Raw genomic sequence first — 20,159 nt, forward strand, 5'->3', positions numbered from 1 at the left:
TAGCAGCTGGAGCTATTCTCTTTTACTTGTTCTTTCTCGGAGAAAGCATGTCTAATGGTTGCTGATTCAGTTTCAGCAGTTGCATGATCAATAAACTGTGAAATATATTATAGAATCATGGAATTTAAACTTCAACAAAGAAGTGTGACTATCCCTTGTATTGTTGGCACTGTGGTGGGTGCCAGGTGCAATGAAAATAGTAGACACATTGCCCGCTGTCACAGAGCTTGCAGTCTGGTGGGGATATGGGTAACTAGGTGTTCAATGAAAGGAATGCTAATGCTGTGACAGGGAAAGTACAGGTTCTTGGGAGTATGTGGGCTTGCATGGATCAGGGAAAGCATCTGCAAGAGCAGTTGGTAAGCTGGCATCCCAGGGGTCTGCAGGAGTTTGCCAGGTAATTACATGCTGGTCAAGTTTGGCCATGTGTGGAGATTATCTAGGGTAGCAGGTAAATATGAGGGTTTGGAGCTAATGACATTTGTTTGGAGATGTGACCCTGGGTAAAGACATGCATATGGAAGTCAACAGTCATAGAGAGGACGTTTGGAACTATTTGGGAGGTTGAGACTATATGTGCAGAGAAGTTGAAGTGTGGGACTAGCATAGATCGTTGAGGAACACCAATTCCCTAAGATGAGAGTGTGGAGTCAACAAAGGAAGGAGAGAAGGAGGGGCAGAAAAGCAGAGGACGGTGGTGACAGGGAGAGCAGATGAGCGTCAGACTTTAAAATGGCGGGTATAATAACAAGTATCTGATGCTTCGCACATGTCAGCCAAGGCTGCTTCACGTTGATCTCTAACCTCAGTAAGATGTAGCTTATTGGCAATATCTTATGACCTAGTAAGTATCTTAAGAAATTAATCTCAATTTTCAAGATTTTTTTTCCTCTCATATGTTTTAAGCAAGGGTCTTAGAAGACCCTTAAGGCTTCATCGATAAAGTATTCAGCTTTATATATATAATCAGGGTTTTTCATTGGAGAGTTTTATTCACTACTTCAAAATGTCATCTTATATGGATAAATTGCATAAAAATTTGTAATCTGCATCAAAATGCTTTTAATTTCAGCATGATGTAAATTTAAATTTAACATATTACTTTCTACTTAATATTGATAAATATCTTCTGTGCCAATGCACTGACTGCATTTTGTTTTGATGCCCACTAGAGATCCATGGGTATTTGTAATCTAGTGTTTGGTACATCTGTGAGAATATTGCATTTGCTCGTAGAATTTAAAAATGTGTTTGTATGCTTTGCACAATACTTAAAAAGATGATCCTATTTTAATTCACAGAGGTAGAATTTTTGCATAACAAAATTATGAGCTCAGTAATGAGCTCATAAAAAATTATGAGCTCAGGCACAAATATGGCATTATATCAATATCTTCTGGGGACTTCCCTGGCGGTCCAGTGGTTAAGACTTCTCCTTCCAATGCAGGGGGCGTGAGTTCGATCCCTTGTAGGGGAGCTAAGATCCCACATGCCTCAGGGCCACAAAACCCAAACATAAAAAAAAAACAAGCAATATTGTAACAAATTCAAGGAAGACTTTAAAAATTGTCCACATCAAAAAAAACTTAAAAAACTATGTATCTTTTGAGTGGACATGAAATAATGGCTTTTACTCCTTTGTGCATACCTGTCACTATAACAACTATCATTGCTTTGTTTAATATGTCCCTGGTGCTTAAAATAATCTGCTCACTTAAGATAAGTTTATGACTTGTTATATTCTCATGATATAGAGCATATAACATGTGATGGTATGTTGAATGGAATATAGTAGTCTCATTATCCCTATTCTAAAGCTGAGAAAACTGTACTGTAGGAAAAAGAAAACAATTGCCCTAAGTCATGCATGAAGCCGAAGGAAGACTAAGGAGATGCCGAGCTAACGAATTTACTGGTCACCTGAGAAGACAAGAGTAACCCACAAGAGAAGATGCAGCAAGACTGTCATTTTCAAACACTTTTACTGACACAACTATGTTCAGCTTATTACACTTATCGCTTTTATTAACAACTCTGAGGACCAATGATGTCCCTAACAGTGTGCAGGTTACTGGGTGGGAATAAGAAGTGTAGCTGGAGAGTGAGCTGAGTGCTACGGTACCTGATGTAGATGGAGATCTCTTTCCTAAGCCTGATAAGACTATGCAGTTCCACTCCCAGGTTTGCTACGACCCTATACTGCTCTGCCTCCCCTTTGGCCTCCTCTTGTCCCTGCTTGCTCAACCACAAACATGGCCAGGAGTTCTGCATCCCTGCTGCTGCAGAGCCTGTCCCATGAGAAAGGAAAGGCGAAAAGTCCTCAGCTGTACACTTTCATTAAGGCTAAATTGAGAACTGGGGAGCTGAGCTGCTTTGCCCAGCCTTCATCAGGACGCAAGAAGGCCTTGGAGTTAGATGAAAGTTATTCTCCATCAAAATATTTGGGGTCCTCTGGTTTGTTCCATTTCCTTCTGAACTTGAGACCTCAGGAATGCCAAATTCCAGTGCTGTTTTGGGGAATATGTGAAGTTTCTTGTCTCTGTTCCTAGAGGCTGATTGGGACATTTGGGAATCTATGTGCCTGTGTAACCCGAAACATTCCAACCCACGGCTGTTTACAGATCAGTATCATGATGGAGAAGGGGAAGGACTGGGAAGTCCAGTTCCTGAGACTCGTTCTTTAATGGATTTTCTCAATTTGTAAAGCCCCTCAGCATTTGTCAAATTCCTATGCTTTTGTATTTGCTTTGTGAAGGGCTGTGTTCATCATGACACAAATGAAGGTGGCTGAGATGGTAGAGGGTGTGCAAGGCCACTGTCAGACTCTCTCCCTAACCTTCCTCTGCCTCAAACACTCAAAGTCAGCTCTCAATCAGAACTGGAGAACCTCTTCCTTTCCCTAAACCCAGTTCCTGGACTACTGCATCCTTCCCCCAAATGCAGCAGAGACAAAAGAAAACACTCTTTTTTAGAAGAAACGATTTACTTGTGAAGAATGAACTTTGCTGTTTTTGAGAGAGACCATTTTGTTTTCAGAAGATGCCTTACCCCAAGGCTTCCTTCCATAATCTGTTCCCAGTGGGACTCCCTCGTGTCAACCTCTTGCTGGACTAGGACCCTGGAATTCCACAGGGCCAGCTAGCAAGAGGGATGCCTGAGATGACAGAAGATATGAATCACCTTTCTGAAGAGAGGGTGGGGCTGGTGTCACATGAGTGCCTTTCAGGTGAGCTCTGCAAACCAAAAATAGGAGCCTGGGTGTGTCTAGGGAGAGTGGAAGCAAAGAGAGAGTGGAACATACTGAGCAGACTGTTCTACTGGGAAGAGATTCTTTCAAGATTAATGCCCAGGAACTAGAATTCGAGGTCAGAGGTTCAATGACACTAATAGTAAGGTCCATGTGTGTAGAGCAGTGTCATTTCAAAGCTCTTTCACACACATTGCCCCAGGCAATCATCACAACAATCCTGGGACTCTCCCAGACACAGACTATGAAACTTAGGGAGGTTAAGTTGTCTGAGTCATTACCCAAAATTTTGCCCCCAAAACAGTCATTGTTCCACCACGTCTCACACTGTCACTTGATGGGTAAGCGTCATGGCCCAGCTTTCACATGGACGAGCAGAGCCTGGGTTAGAAGTGTCCCAGGTCCTGACTTCTTTGCTTTCTAGCTCTGAGTCTCTCCTCTGGGGGGCCATTATTTTCTGAGAGTACAGGCTCTAGGAGGTGACATTGCCAGCAATTATAGACCTGGGACTGTACGGAGAAGAGAACTAAGATCAAACCCGGGAGAGCCCAGGATTAGAGAGCAGAACCTTACCTTTCATAGCTCCTGCTTTTTTCTTCCTGCTTCTGCGTTGCTGCTGAAAGCCCCCAAAATGAAAGAGTTCACAAGCTATTTTGTGCCTTTCTCATACTAAAGAAGCAACAAACATTATTAATGAAAAATGTGACTTTTTACATTATTTGAGGTCTCTGTTATGTCCATATTATTCATTTTTAAAGTAGATCCAAGTATTTTCTACTGATCCTTCTTTCTCAAAGAATTTTTACTAATTCCCAGAATATCTTTCAGAAGTAGAATACACAAGGACTTCCCTGGTGGCAGAGTGGTTAAGAATCCGCCTGCCAATGCAGGGGACACGAGTTCAAGCCGTGGTCCGGGAAGATCCCACAAGCCGCGGAGCAACTAAGCCAGTGTGCCACAACTACTGAAGCCCGCGTGCCTAGAGTCCATGCTTCGTGACAAGAGAAGCCACCGCAATGAGAAGCCTGCGCACGGCAAGGAACAGTAGCCCCCACTCGCCGCAACAAAGACCCAATGCAGCCAAAAATAAAATGTAAATAAATAAATAAATTTATTGTTTTGAAAAAAAAGAAGTGTAATACACAGAAATTGCAAGTATCTTCAACATACAGCACAGGGAAATTTCACACACTGAATACATTGTGAAACTAGCACCCAAGTTAAACGTAATAGATTTTGCCCAGGACCTAGCATGTTTCTTATGTTGCTTTCCAGTTGCTACCTCAGAGCAGCTCTCCTTCTCCTCCCCGATGGTAGCCACTCTGTGACTCTAACAGTCCTGATTATTTCTGACAGACACACTTTTATGCCTCTTGTGTATATTTACTCACTGTATCCTGAGAATAATCCTATGAAAAAATACTACTACTGTCCCCATATTAAAGATGAGGAAACTAGGGAGCTTAGTGATTGTGTTATTTGTCAAGGTCACACTGCTATTAATAGCAGAGCTGGGATCCAGTGCCATGAACCCTGGCTCCTTCTCATAGAGGTTTTGAAAATCCTAGAACTCTCCTTTCACTTGTGCTCTCTTCCTGTGGCTTTCACTCTAACAGAAACCTTGAAGCTGGAAACCTGCACAGAACCAGAGCAGCTGTGTAGCTGGTCAGTGAGGTGGAGGGTCTGAAGTTATGTGTAAGGGATGAATGGTTCAGTAAAACAGGACCGGGGAGAAGGTGAGAGGAAGGTGCCAGGATTGGCCAGTCAACACCATATGTCACCAGCTTCCCTCGAGGAGATGACTCCTTCCCACAGGTATTTGCACCGACCACTCTTTCCTGGTGGTATAAATCAGTTACACCTATGACATCAGGACTAACCATTCTCCATAATTTCCAGGACTTCCCTCAATTCCATGGAATGCCACCTTTTGACAAGCATTTCCTGAAATGAAAGTGGTAGGACTGTTCCAAAGGACAAAATGGACCAATACTAGTCTGAAATAAATTTACACAGAAAAAGATAAGAATGTAGGTTTCAGAACTTAAAAAACTCAAGAAGTTTTCTCTCGTAAGAATTTAATAAATAAAACAAAATGCAAATTTAATGAAATGGAAAGGTGAATATTTTCTAAATTTTAATACAATGTAAGTATAAATATATTGATATGAAAATATAAAAATAAGATACATAAATAAATAAATAAACAAATAAACGGAATAAATAAATAACAGGGTAGTCATTGCTTAGGGACTGATCCCCTGAAGCTGAATAATTTTAACATATACTTGCTTATCACTACTGACAAAGTAGTAGCTGAATTAATACAATAAATTCTGTGATTAAAGTTGAAATAAGAGCCTTCTGAAATGACTAAAGACATGTGTGCAAGGGTGATAGGGCATCTTAGTCAATGAGAATCATTTCAAGGTGACCCCAGGTCTCCATGCATAATTCTTATCCTTTCTTGCAAGTTGGTTGATGAAGACAAGGATCTCATGATTTCCACTCTGACAAGTTCCCAGGCACAGTCACTGTATTTCTTCTCTTTCAGGTAGAGGTGGATTCCCTGGAAGTACCTCTTCACGGCCAGTGTAGGGCCCGTCACTCCCAGGGCAGTTTCTTCATCTCCCATCGCCTGCACCAAGCAGGCGTCCAGGTCCTCCAGCTGCTGATGGAGTCCAGTGCGGAGTTTGTCCAGGAGGGAGGTGTCCCAGGCGGCAGGGGAGCGCTCTGTGTGGAAGAGGCGGAAGACCTGCTGGAGCATCTCGTGGAGGACAGAGGTGGCCTGGGCCTTCGGGAGCTGGCTGCCATCCACCATGTCCTGGGGGAAACCGAAGTCTTTTCTGTCCTTCAGACAGAAGCGAGGGGAGATTCTCCGCACCTGGCCCAGAAGCATGAAGTTCTTCCTGCTAATCCGCACGTGGTTCTGAGACAGGTCGCAGCCCAGAGATCCACCAGGGCCGTAGCTGAACACCACCAGGGCGGTCAGTAGAGAGAGCACGAAGGCCATGGGGCAAATGAGGCTGCTGCTGGCCTGGCTGAGAGGGCGTCCGGGGGAACCTTGGCGGTAGGTTCTGTGATGACATTCTTTCTAAGCAAGGCCATTAAATAGGGAACACAGTAATTTTCATTTTCTAAACATTTCTATACCCTTTTACTTCCTTTTTTTGATTTTCACTTATATCTTCTCAGTATGGTCTATGAAGATGTCATCATTCTAAACTATTAATTTTGCAAGAAGTTTAATTTTCCCAGTAATTTCAGATGTGCCCATCCAAATGGATATTTATTAATGAAATGAGAAAGGTTTTCGTCTTAAAGTCAGAAGTGATGTAGGTTTGTAAATACGCACATTCTATATCTCTTTCATGCATAAATGTTGGTCTTCTCTGTTCCAGGAAGAAATATTTAGCCCTTATCTTAGGTTCCATTTTTACCTCTTACTTTACCTAGGAAGGCAGGCTCTCTCAGCCATATGCTTTCTGTATTTGCTTAGGGATTTACCAGATCACTCTGGCATAAGCTGTTTGAAACAAAAGATGGGTTTTGTTTAGTGTTTGATTTAGAGAAGAGGCTGATTATTATGAGTCCATGAGCTTCTCCCATGTTTCCTTTCCTTCTAGAACATGTTCCTTCACGTCCATGTGGTCATGCTTCAGGGGACCACGAGGTGAGGACTATTATAGATATTGTCCTTTCTTTCCACCATTTTCTTACTGGAGACCTATAGTCCTCCACAGGCTGGGCCAGTACCCCCACCAGGAATCCTGGTTCTTTTCAGGAGAATATGGGTGTGGAGATCCTAATTCCAAGACAATTGTATTTCCCCAGCAGCACCTCAGTCACAAGGGAGAGATCACATCTAGTTACACCCTCTCCTCTAGAGTGACAGAGTCCCCTTCCTAACCTGGACTCCCACCCTGAGGGCAGGCTCACCACATCCCGAGGACTTTACAATCTCCTATCTGTGGAGGGGCTTGTTTATTTGTTGGGAAAATAATTCATCTTCCAGGACCCTCACCCTTGCCCCCGGAGTGTTTGTGTGAAGGACCCTAGTCCTCAGTGGTGACCTCCTCCCCTCCTGACCCATGTCCTCAGGTATCAGAAGTGTCAGCAGCCCTCAGATGCTGAGAGCAAAAGTGTGTTTTCTCTAAGGTGGTGGAGGAGTTACCCAATTCTAATCATTTTACCCTGAGTAGACACATAATTTTTATTTTGCCAAATACAAATTTTATTATTCAACTCTTTTACTAAAACTAGTCAACACTTGTTATGCTCAAAGTTTCTGAGCTGGGGGCAGAGAATTCAGCGACGGTGTTGTCTCTCGTTAAAGCTTATGTCACAGAAACCAGTGAGGTTCAGTTGTTCATTCAGTCAGTTGATGCCAGTGGGCTTCTCCCTTCCTCTGTCTCTGTCTCCCTCTGAGAATGCAGGGCAGCGAGGCCCAGGATTAGGTCAGAGAGAAATCGCCTTCTTTCCTTTACTTGTGTGTAATTTTTCATTTAAAGTTTTTGTCACTTTTATTCACTTAGTGACTTATTGGACAAGATTTGCCTCGCTGCTCCTGCATTAGTTCTAATTCATGATGAAGTAAGAACAATAAAGGGAGGTAAAGAAAGGCAAAGGGGCTCCAGTCTCTATCATTTTCAAACTTTAGATTTTTTGTTTATCACTGCAACTGTCCTAGAAAGTAAAAGTCGACAGCTGTCTTGTGGGCATAAAGAAAACAAATGTGAGTCTGAATGTCATGAATGTGAAAGAAGGGAAGTGATTTCCCCCCGACACAATGCCGGATTCTAATTTAGCTAACTTGAGTGCAGCACAGTTGGAGAGGAGGCTACGTCAGAGGAGAAGGATGAGGCCAATGTGAAAAACAGAAAGACAGGAACATGGTTGCTTCTGCCAGAAGCTCAGAAAAGACCAAATCCTGGGTCAGTTGATGGCCTTCAGCTTCGCAAGACCAGCTCCCTCATTTTTCTTTCATTTAATCCATGAATGATCAGTTTTGAGGAGAGAAGGAAGAAGTCACACCCACCAGCTCACAAGTGACTGGCAACCAGAACCCCAATTGCTAGAACACTAACCCTGTCTGGGAGGATCAGCAAGATCCGTCTTGCTGAGCATCCGTCTAGGTGATATATGCATTCAGGCAATGAGAAGGGTACTTTAAGAAAACCAGAATTAAAGGAAGGGAATTAGATGATTCCAAAAGATCCTGATCTTATCTGGTTAATAGGAATCGTGATATTAAAAAGTAAGAACTGAATTTTATTGCTTGCTACTAATGGACTAGCCACTTTCTAAGTTCTTTAAAATTTAGCGACTTCCCTGGCAGTCCAGTAGTTAAGACACCGAGCTTCCACTTCTGGGGGCACAGGTTCGATCCCTGGTCGGGGAACTAAGATCTCGCATGTCCCATGGCACAGCCAGAAAATAGAAAAAGAAATTAACTCAACACTCTCAATAACCCTATTGGATCCAATTCACTTATACAACTGGAGAGAAATATAAATCTGGACGAATGAACTGTTCCAAATGTACCCAAGATACAAGGGCAAACCTTAGGGTGCTTACAATGATTTGTCTGAAAGCACCCATTAAAGAAAGTGAAGACTGCACATGAACATGATATTTAGGAACCAACGAAATAAGCAGACAGAGGACAGTGAGATGACAAAGGACCCTTATTCCACTTAAGATGCCAAAGGGTTACTGTCTGTGGTTTTGTAGGGCTACATGAGGTGTGGTCTGAGTCCACTGAACTGACTTTAAGTTCTAATCAAAATAGACAAAATCACTATTAAGTAGTTAGAAGGGAATAGATTTTTCTGCCTATTGAAAAAAAAGGAAGTTTCCTAGTGGCCTAGTGGTTAAGATCCGGCACTCTCACTGCCGTGGCCCCGATTCAATCCCCGGTGAGGGAACTGAGATCACACAAGCCACGCACTGCCAAGTGTAAGATTTCGTGAGTGATCTCTTCAATGAAATATGGTAAAATAACTTTATTAACCCTAGAAGAGCTGACCCCTGGAATCTACGTATTTTTAACGCTTGAGTTTTCTTGTGAGTTTAAGAAAAAAAAAAAGCACCTAACAATTTCTAGCCATGTGAACTCTGACGTTTCTCCTTCAGGATGACAACTAAAAAGTCACTCACCATCTGGTTCTACAAGAATAAAGTCATTAGCCACAGCAGTCCCTTACCCCAACACGCCCTGACAGGAGTTCAGGGTAGAGATCAGGAATGGGGCACTCTCTGCTCTGGGAAAACTGACAGAATAGGCCTGCAGGTAGTTAGATAATTTCCTGAGAAATTCTATGAATTCAATTTTTTGCAACTTCTCATACTTAGAAAAGCACTAAAAGCATTAATAGTGACAAATGCTCCTCATGACTAGCAGCAACCTTCTCCCAAGATGTGTCCTTGATTGCACGTATCCTCTTCACCACAATCACATATATACTGACATCCCCATTCTGTCCTGGAGCCGTTCGTCAGAGCTGACTGAGAGGCTGTCCTCCAGGCTATAGTCCTCAGTAAGTCCTCCAAAAAAACTGAACTCCCAGCTCTTATGTTGTCATTTGTTTCCAGTCAACAAGGACCTCACTGATTTCCCAGGAGACCTCCTCAGGTCAGCCTGCTGTTCTCAATCTCAATGAAGACACCTCCATTTCTCACCTACAGTCCAGGCTGGACATCCATTTGTTTACTGGTAGAGTCCAAGTAAGAATCTCTACTCTTTATTGTTCCAACTGTTGGTTAAGATGTGGGTACCGAAGAGGCCTTATGTATGACCAAGACGGAAGAGCATACGCGCTTCTTAGACAGAAGCAGTGAAGGTTTTTAATGGGCTCCTTAGCAGGGAGAGTCTGGCTTGAACTCCAGAGTCACCTTCATGGCCTTGTATAGTTGTCTTTCTTTAAATTTCTAGCCTCAGCCCATTAAAACATCATAATACTGAAGAATTGAAATAAAAATATTATTTAAAAACTCATTTGTTAATAAAATGATATTTTTAGCAGTAATATAGGAGTGGTTTCTGCTTGTTTTAGGACCCTAATCCTTAGGAAGGTTTCCAAACCTCTAAATGTCCTTCTGACTTTAAAAGTACCTACTCAGTGCTGTATGCACCAACTGGAAAGAATAGAAAGATGATTGATCCATCAGTGTCCTCTTTCCAAAGTGCCTAAATTAAATAAATGAATTTCCACTTAGCTCTTTGTTGCTTTTAGAAATTGTGACCTTCCAGTGTGCATGTTACTGATACCTGCCCTGCTGGAAAGGCTCTACCCCAGTTGTTGCTAAATATATTAAAATCCCTGCCTGTGTCCCTTCTATTCAAGCATGTTTTATTTTGTTTGTCTTTCAAAGGGGCAAAGACATCATGATGGAATGTAAGAAATTCCTTGGATTGCATTGTCCCCAGGAATATCCTTCCCTGCTCTGTGATTACTTGCTGGGTCCTAAGGACAAGACAAGTTTGCAGCTGGCACTGAGGTAACCCTCGTCCCTTCCAAGACTCCGCAGGCTGCTGTGGTATCAGTGCTGGGGACACTGCTAGTGGCCACATCCTTATGGGAGAACTCTGTGCTATCGCATGCACCTCATTCTTTTCTTCTCTGAAAAGGAACGTTCTGGAGAAGCACTTGCCTCGGTGCAGCTGATCTGTGTTCTTCCATGTCCTGAGGACCTGCCGCTGTTCCAGTGAACGCTTTAAACATCTCTGTTCTCCTTCCAAGTTCTCAAGCTGCTGCTGCCTTTCAACTCCATGTTTCCTGCGCTTTGGGCTTTTTGAGCAAATAAGAGTCCTGAACCAGGTGAGTTCCTCCTAGTGCAGTCAGCACGTGGAAGTGTGCAAATAGAGGCACAGGTGAGCTCCTGGATTCTCCACCACTGTTCAGTGTTGGGCAGGGTGCCATCTATTTACTGTGTTTCTCTGGGAGTCTGGACAGTCTGGACCTGCAGTGCTTGGCAGGCGGAGAGCGTGGAGTCATATGAGAGTTTCTGACAAACCTAGAACTTTCACTCAGCTTCTGCTTTCCATTGGTGGCTTTCTAGTCTTTAGCGGAAATTGACAGCCAGAAACCCTAATGGAGAAGGAAACAGCGGTATGAATGGGCAGTACAGCTTAATGCAGAGTGAATGGGGAAAGTACACTATGGAATTCTACACTGGGAGGAACTGAATGATTGTGATATTTTAGTGAAAGAATGGGATCCAGGAAAACAGAGGGGAAGGGGAATTGTGCCATGTATCAGAATCAGCAGATAGATATATGGTATATTTTATACTATGTATTCATATATATGTACCATATATGTATATTATTGTATGTAAAATTACATACAATTGATGACACACTTTCTCCCAGTTCTGTTTTTTAGGCTGTCATTGTTCTGCAGTCAGTGACAGAGAGAGGGGGAGGAGAATTCATTATTCCCATTTAGACCTATATGAAAAATATAGGAAACAACACACTACCTGTTTAGCCCTCACTCTGTGGATGATACTCTGCTAAGTGCTCTTAAATGTTCTGGTTGGTCTAATATTCAATACAACTCTAGGAATATTTTCCATACTTTATATTTGAGGAAACTGAGGCTCAGGGAAGTTAAGTGATTCCCCAGCATCACACGTGTGTCCTGGCAGAATCTAGACTCAATGCAGAAACCCATATCACATATAAATAATTATTTAACTTCCATCCTCTGTAATTCTCAAGCTCTTTGTTTGCTTCTTTGGTGCTTTCTGAAGATCATTTTTCCCTGCTTGACTCCTAAGTGCACTGGCTACTCCACCTTTGTGCCCTCTTCAGACTCTCCTCTTTCTCACTCTTAAAAGTTGAAGGTCCTCATGAGCTTTCGGTCGTCATCTCGTTCTACACTCTACTCCTAAGGAACGACATCCACATATGCTGCTTCCAATGGGAAGTCTGTCTTTAGATGTTTCTTGGCCACTTTATGGAGTCCATGTGCTTTCTCCCCTTCTTGAGATGCCTCATTCCAGATTCTGGTGAGAGAATCCCCTTTTCCCTATCTCTCATTGTAATAGGAAACTTAACTGAAATAATTTAGCATGATTACTGTTTTTATATCTTTTATCTCTTCCAAACTGAACTCTCCAGAAGAATAGGTTTGGCATTCTCTTTTTTCACCTCTGTATTCTCAGAACTATCATATATCCAATATAGAAATATGAAGTTTTAAAATATAACCTGGAACTTCCCTGCTGGTGCAGTGGTTAAGAATCCGCCTGCCATTGCAGGGGAAACGGGTTCGATCCCTGGTCCGGGAAGATCCCACATGCCGCGGAGCCACTAAGCTTGTGGGTCACAACTACTGAGCCTGTGCTCTACAGCCCGTGAGCCACAACTACTGAGCCCACGTGCAGCAACTACTGAAACCCGCACGCGTAGAGCCCGTGCTCCACAAGAGAAGCCATCGCAATGAGAAGCCCGCGCATCACAACGAAGAGTAGCCCCTGCTCGCCACAACTAGAGAAAGCCTGCGCACAGCAACAAAGACCGAGCACTGTGAACAATAAATAAAATTTAAAAAAATAAAATAAAATATAAACCACTGAAATAAATGAATGATAAGAATTATGAGTAGAATTTATCATCCATGTTTCAGTATGCCTTGCAAAGTAAAGCTACTTCTTTTTGTAAGAAAAAAAAATCCAAATGTCATCTGGGGGAGAGTTTCATAAATTAAACAAGAAAATAATTTGAAACAATATAGAGGTAAGCATATTTTATTATACTGAATACACTATAAAGTTGAACATGGTATTATATGAACAAAACTATTTTAAATACCATACATAGTATGACTGACATTTAGTAAAATAATAAATAGATGACTTCATGAGAGCCCTTTGCACTTTAATCACTATCATTTTGACTCCTGGTCTGATCATTTCTAAATCTCTACTGTATATGAGTCTAGTTCTGATACTTGCTCTGTCTCTTCAAACTCTGTTTTTCACCTTTTAGTATGGTAAGTTTCTGTTGAAAGTTGAACATGATGTATGGGGTAAAAGGAACTGAGGTAAATTGGCCTTTAGGGTGAGGAGTTACATTTATCTTGCTACGAGGTTGGCTGTGTTTACTTCTAGTCCTGGGCTCTGTTTCTGCCCTCTTTATTTTCCATATCAGCGAAGCTGGCTTATCCTTTGGGATTGGTCTTCTTGAAAATAGATTTATTAGACCTGTTTGACAAGTAACCACCATAGGTGACAGGTCTATATCTTGTTCACCATTTTATCATTAGTACAGAGTTCATAATAATTATTCCAAATAATTATTAACAAAGAGTATTCTTAGATTTTCCATTAGACCTCCCATCAGAAGCTTCTACTGACCTCACATCAGAGCCTTATATTGAAGTAATTATTAAGCATCATTAGATGATTCAGTACATTTCTACTGAGCCTCTTGGTTCATCATTCTCCATCTCACAGTGAAGACGTAGGGTGGTGAAAATGTAGGGCATAGGATGCTAGATAAAATTAGCCTTCTCTGCTTTCCTGGTGTCAGAGTCTTTGTAATGTTATACGTTCTTTTTCATTTAGTATTTTTCTGGGCAAGGTTTGTCTTGCTACTACTGATTTACTTCCTTTTTCATCTTGAGTTGAGTATCTTAAGAGGGAAGCAAAAATGGAAACATAAAGGGCCCATACCATGATTTTCCATAATGTGCAATACATCATTGATTTGCTTCTCCATTCAACTTTCTTGGAAAGCTGTCCTCGCATTTGATGTACTGAGGTAAAAGGAAAACAAATGCAAATCTGACTATGCTGAGAGTGAAAGAAGTAAAGTGACTCCCCAGGTGAAATAATGACAATGGGAGTTCTTCTCTTGTTACCCTTCCACTTGCTCCAGAATGGGTTCTGCTGATTAATTTCAGCAAATCAGCTCTCACTAAGGTCAGTTCTATCTGTTTCCCTTGTAGTGGATGGTTTCAAGCGCAGAGCAGCTTACTGACATTCAACATCATATTCATCAAAATAATGATACATTATCACTGTAAGTGATTAAATGTCAGGATTTAAAGTAAATCAAATCTTGAACATTGATATGAGTTTTCAGTACATCAAATCCATGAAATCTCTTCAGAAGCAAAAAATAGTTCAAAAAAGGAAAACAATGCAGAGAAAAAAATAATCCACATCCATTCTAGGTTCCACCCTATGTCTCTCCTCCAATTCAGACGGCAAATATCTCAAACCTATATTCTGTGTATATTGTCATTCCTTTCTCTTATTCATCCTTCCACCTTCTCCACTATGGTTTCTGCTGATTAATTCTACCAAACAAGCTGTCACTAAGTGGCCAATGCCATCTCTTTTCCCAATGTAGGAGCACTTTCCATCTACGTTTTCACGAATGCATTGAATCTTCTAAGCAGTTTCAGTCTTTCAAACATGGTCTTCTCACCTTTCTCTCTTGTCCTGTTAACATATGGCCATTTCCCTTGCTTTCCCTCCCTTTTAACGTTAAGGTCATAGGATTCAATTTTCAGTCCTTTTCTCATGTGATACTCTCCTCCTGTTTGATCACTTCTTCTGTTCCATGCTTTACACTTCATGGAATTGCTTCTAAATTGCCATCTCCAGTATCCAGTGGACATTTGCACTGAAATGTCTACTAGTTAACTATAGGTAATATCTACTGCTTTAATTTCTATATCCTCGCATGACATGATCCACCTTCTGCTGGGGAAATTCCATTTTCCCACCTTCTCACTGTAGCACTAAATTTAACCGATATTAATTTCTACTACAAATTAGTACTATTTTAAAAATAATTAAATTTAATTGTGAGTTAACTGATTTTTTAAATTTATTTATCTATTTATTTGGCTGTGCCAGGTGTTAGTTGTGGCACACGGGATCTTCATTGCTGCGTGCAGGATCTTCATCACGGCATTCGGGATCTTTGGTTGCAGCATTCAGGATCTTTTAGTTGTTTGCGGCATGTGGGCTCTTGTGGCATGCAGGATCTAGTTCCCTGACCAGAGATGGAATCCGGGCCCCCTGTATTGGGAGAGCAGAGTCTTAAACACTGCACCACCAAGGAAGTCCCTGTATTAACTGATTATTGTTTTTAGGTTACTTTCCTTTAAAAAAAAAATCAAAGTTACCCAAAGCAGAATTGGATTAGTTATGTTCACCTCTAGGTCCTGAGGGCAACCCACGACCTGGCTAGAAGAAGTCTATTTTTATTTCTTATGTGAAAATCGTAATGATGGGTCAAGGAATTGTAACATACATTCTTTAATCAGGTTGCACATTCAGGCTTGGTGTTTCTTTCTCTTTTTTTTTTTTTTAGTGGTACGCGGGCCTCTCACTGTTTTGGCCTCTCCCATTGCGGAGCACAGGCTCCGGACGCGCAGGCTCAGCGGCCATGGCTCACGGGCCCAGCCGCTCCGCGGCATGTGGGATTTTCCCGGACCGGGGCACGAACCTGTGTCCCCTGCCTCGGCAGGCGGACTCTCAACCACTGCGCCACCAGGGAAGGCCCTTGGTGTTTCTTTTTTAAAGAAAAAAAACAAAACAGGAAGTTTTCTCTAGTAAGAATTTAATGCACAAAGAAAACTCATAAACTGAGTTAATACAAAGTATATATTTTTTCTCTTAACCACAATGTATACTTGCACATAATATTATGTAAATAAAAATAATTTAAATCTTTATAAATAGTGAAATAAATATTAAAATAGATAAATATTTAAGTAGATAAGTAAGTAGATAGATCAACATGGGCATCTATGAGGGATGAGTGCCTGTAGAGTAGAACATTATGTTGCTTAATATTCCTGAAAACACTTGACAAATTAATTCAATTCAGGGCATGATGAGAGCAGAAATGAGAGTCTTTGACATGGCAGCACAGGTGGAAGTAGGGTCTTGTTAGTCACTGAGAATCATTTCGGTGTTGAACCAGGTGTGTGTCATTCCTTCCTCCTGAGTCTTTCTTGCAAGTTCGTTGATGAAGAGAAGGATCTCATGACTTCTGCTCTGACAATCTCCCAGGCACAAGGGCTGTACTTCTTCTCTTGCAGATAGACAGTGATTCTGTGGAAGTATTTCCTCACAGCCAGGATGGAGTCCTCCTTGAGCAGGGGAGTCACTTCCAGCCCCGCCTCCTGCATCAGACAGGCTTGCAGGTCAGTGAGCTGCTGATAAAGTGCAGTGCAGAACTTGTCCAGGAGGGTCTCATCCCAAGCAGCAGCCGAGCCCTCTGTGCTGAAGAGCTGGAAGGTCTGCTGGATCATCTCATGGACGACAGCGATGGCTTGAGCCTTCTGGAACTGGTTGCCTCCAAACGCTTCCCGGGGGAATCCAAAGTCATTTCTGTCCTTCAGGCAGGAGAAGGGGGAGATTCTCCTCATCTGTTGCAGGAGCATCAGGGCCCTCGTGTTAGCCAGGCTGTGGGTCTGAGGCAGGTCGCAGCCCAGAGAGCAGTTGGAGTTGCAGCTGAGCAGCACCAGGGCCAGGAGTAAGGACAAGGTTGGGGACATCTGGGACCCTGCAGATGCTGCTTTCCTGGCTGAGGTGGGGACTCTGTGAACCCTGCTCTCTAGGTTCTCTGAAGACCTTCCTTCAGGCCTGGGTCTTAAATGGGAGCGAATTGGTTTCCATTTTCTGAATGTTCCCTCTTACTTTCTACTTCTGTTTTTGCTTTTCATTTTGCACTCTCCAGATAGGTTAGGGCAGCGTTTCTCAACCACTGTTTTTCATCCTTGCCTCCCCTTCTCCTGCCCACAGAACCTTTCTAGATATTTTTTTTCCATATGGCCCCCCTATGAAATTTTGATACACAGATATACTGTGTACATAGGTATGTACTCCATGCATATCTCTACTTTATAAATAGAAAAAGAAAGTGAAAAGTTTTTTCTTTTTATTCAAAGCAGTGGTGAGTATGACAAAAATATTTAGGCTAAAAATTAGCTGTAAAAGCTACTGCAATTAATTTAACATTTTGGTTAAGTGTGCAGAATGACTTTTAATGTAATACATTTACTTAATAAATAGGAATGTATCAAACTACATATTCAATAAAAATTTATACAAATACTTCATAAGAATACCAATGTATAGATATATTTAAAAATCTATCAAAACTGCTAAAACCATTGAAAATTTAAATGATTTTCTTAACATTTATTTTTAAGTAATTCTTAGTTTTGATTCATATCATAAAATGATTTCTAACTTCACTAGCTGCTAGATATTCCTCTAGATATTGTCAACAACTTTTTCTCTTTAGGACTAGACATAATTATTGATCTCCTAGATAACTTTTTTAGAATTAAATAATAAAATACAACCTATTTGTGCTTAATTCCCGATGCCCACATCACACTGAGGCTCAAACATAAGCAAAATCCACAAGACAGACAAGGACACCTCATAAGTAAGCAGAGGGCACCTCTCACATTATGACTTTGAGTTCAATCATATGATGGAGAGAAAGTCCTGTAATGAAACATCAAGCCACCATGGCTTGTAGCACTGATCCTGCATATTGTGTATCTTCCATGCACTCAATGTCAATGCCTCTCGTCTCATACACAAGAAAACCCAAAGAGAAAAATGAATACAAAGGATAGGGTTGGATAGGGTTGAGCTTTGGAGTGCCACCCACCATTGTAGTAGCTAAGATTTGTTCGCACCCCTAACAACTACTGTTTGTACCCGTGGGAGCGATCTGCTCCCAGATGATTTAGGAATCATCATCGATTTGAATCTTTCTCTGTTTTTTTGCATTGAATTTCAGATTCCCCAAAGGACTGTCAGAGGTTCCAATCCAAGCCTATTCTTTTCAAACAAAAGAAAACCATCTTTGTAATTAATTGAGAACTGGATAAATGTTGATTGGTATCATGGAAAGAATTCACTTTCAACTCTGATCATGAATTCTTTTATTTTGCAGTGGATGTTCTGTGGCCTCAGCCCCCTCTAATACCGATCTTTCAATAAATAATAGGTATGTGACTATCTGTGGCAAATCAGCTCTGTAGCAACTGGACTCTGTCGTATTCTCTGTGGTATCCTCGGCACCAGGCCCAGTGTAATCACGCAACAGGTAATTTTTTCTTTTCTTTTTTTTTTTTTTGCGGTACGTGGGCCTCTCACTGTTTTGGCCTCTCACATTGCGGAGCACAGGCTCCGGACACGCAGGCTCAGCGGCCATGGCTCACGGGCCCAGCCGCTCTGCGGCATGAGGGATCTTCCCAGACCGGGGCACGAACCCGTGTCCCCTGCATCGGCAGGCGGACTCTCAACCACTGCGCCACCAGGGAAGCCCGAACAGGTACTTTTAACGAAAGCAGTTTCTCAGATGGTCTCCTCCCACTGGAAGGCATTTACGAATGACCAAGCTATTTTCCTTTATCACGGTCGTATTTGCTGGGATTATAATAGACAGTGGCTGGTATTCCCACTCTACTCCTACTGGTATCAGTCATGCCTACTGAGTTTGTTGCTAAAACCCCTAGGATTCTCTTTCCTTTAAGGTGCCTATGGCTCTGGGGATTCAAGTTGTAAGAGCAGCACAATTTTCAGCCGTTGCCCGGCACTCTATTAAACTCAGGAGGATGGCCTCGTCGCTAATTTGTCCTCTACTAGGTCATGACAGAAAATAACCAGCTTGATGTCACATACAGAGCCACGTATCTGAACTCAAAGTCTCCCTGATTCACACAGGTCACAGCAACCAGACAATTAACCACGTTACTCTTCGGTGGATCTTTACGGATGTGGCAATGACTACCTATATCCTGAGCTTCTTTGGAGACTCCTCACAAAGACTGATGAATGATCCTTTTCCTCCTGTGTCTTCATTCCCTTTCAAGGGACGATGGGGTCCACTTCAGTTTGATTTCCAAATTTTGACACATAATAATTAAAGCATTACTGCAGGTTAGAAATCAAGAGTTTGGATTCTGAGTCCTTGGTCTGCTCTTTTGGCCTGGTAAATGGCTCATTCTTCTTTATTTACATGAATATATTCTCTCTTCTGGATGCCAAGACATGTAGCCTTCAATGCCCTTTCTGGTCTGAATGTTTCCATCCCCACAAAATTCATATTTGGAAGTCCTAACCCCCAAAGTGATGGTATCAGGTGGCGGGCCCTTTGGGACTTGATTAGGGTGTGAAGATGGAGGCCTCACGATGGAATTAGTGCCCTTATCAACGAGGTCAGAGATAAATGCCTCCCTCTCCTGCTGTATGATGATACAAGGAGAACTCTGCAGTGTGAGACCTGAAGCAGGCTTTCACCAGAACTGGACCGTTTCTGTATTGTAACTAAGTTCATTTGTATCCTTTTTTTTAGATTCCACATATAAATGATATCTCTCTTTCTCTGTGGGTCAGATTGTTTTTTAATGAAGTGTGTGCAAGCAAGAACATTAGTTGTTCCCCTCCACCCCACCCAGAACTTCATTAGGACAAATAGTGTAAAGATGAAAAGTGGTCTTATGCACTGAACTTGTCTCCTCGTCTATTAATCATCCAATAATTTCCCAGCTTCTTTGCAGTGAGATTTCCACAAGGATAAATCCAGGCCATGTAATGTGAGCAGAAGGGCTCTTGCCCTGTATAGTCCTGGCCCTTGAAAACGTCCCATGTGATGCACCAGACTTTTTCCCTTTACCACTGAGTGGAATAGACTCAAATACTGCAGAAAAATTTGCAGTCACCTGTTGATGATGGAAAAATCCACAAAACAGGGGGTACCCATGTCCCCGACTCACTCTTTGGAGAGCAACTTAGAACATCCATCTGATCAGGAATGCCTGCCTTGTGTTCTTATACCAGGGAAAGATAAGATTCTATTATGATCCAATTCCTGACAGCATTCTCTTTACCCGTTACAGCAGTCAGCATTAAGTTA

At 42.0% G+C, this 20,159-nt stretch overlaps 1 protein-coding gene and 1 pseudogene across 2 annotated transcripts; both read right to left on the bottom strand.

Moving 5' to 3' along the window:
• Nucleotides 1–5,672: 5,672 nt before the first annotated feature.
• Nucleotides 5,673–6,355, bottom strand: LOC309823846 (interferon omega-1-like; annotated as a pseudogene). The gene has a single exon. The product of its transcript is annotated as an interferon omega-1-like (transcript).
• Nucleotides 6,356–16,206: 9,851 nt separating this feature from the next.
• LOC309823636 (interferon alpha-1-like) lies at nt 16,207–16,776 on the bottom strand (the record flags this gene model as incomplete). Its single annotated transcript, XM_082656099.1, has 1 exon — nt 16,207–16,776. The coding sequence occupies one exon, from the start codon at nt 16,774–16,776 to the stop codon at nt 16,207–16,209; it is 570 nt and encodes a 189-aa protein (XP_082512225.1).
• Between the last annotated feature and the right edge of the window lie 3,383 nt (nt 16,777–20,159).

This window comes from Grampus griseus (genome assembly GCF_964374135.1).
Source record: "Grampus griseus genome assembly, chromosome: 6".
NCBI classification, from domain to species: domain Eukaryota; kingdom Metazoa; phylum Chordata; class Mammalia; order Artiodactyla; family Delphinidae; genus Grampus; species Grampus griseus.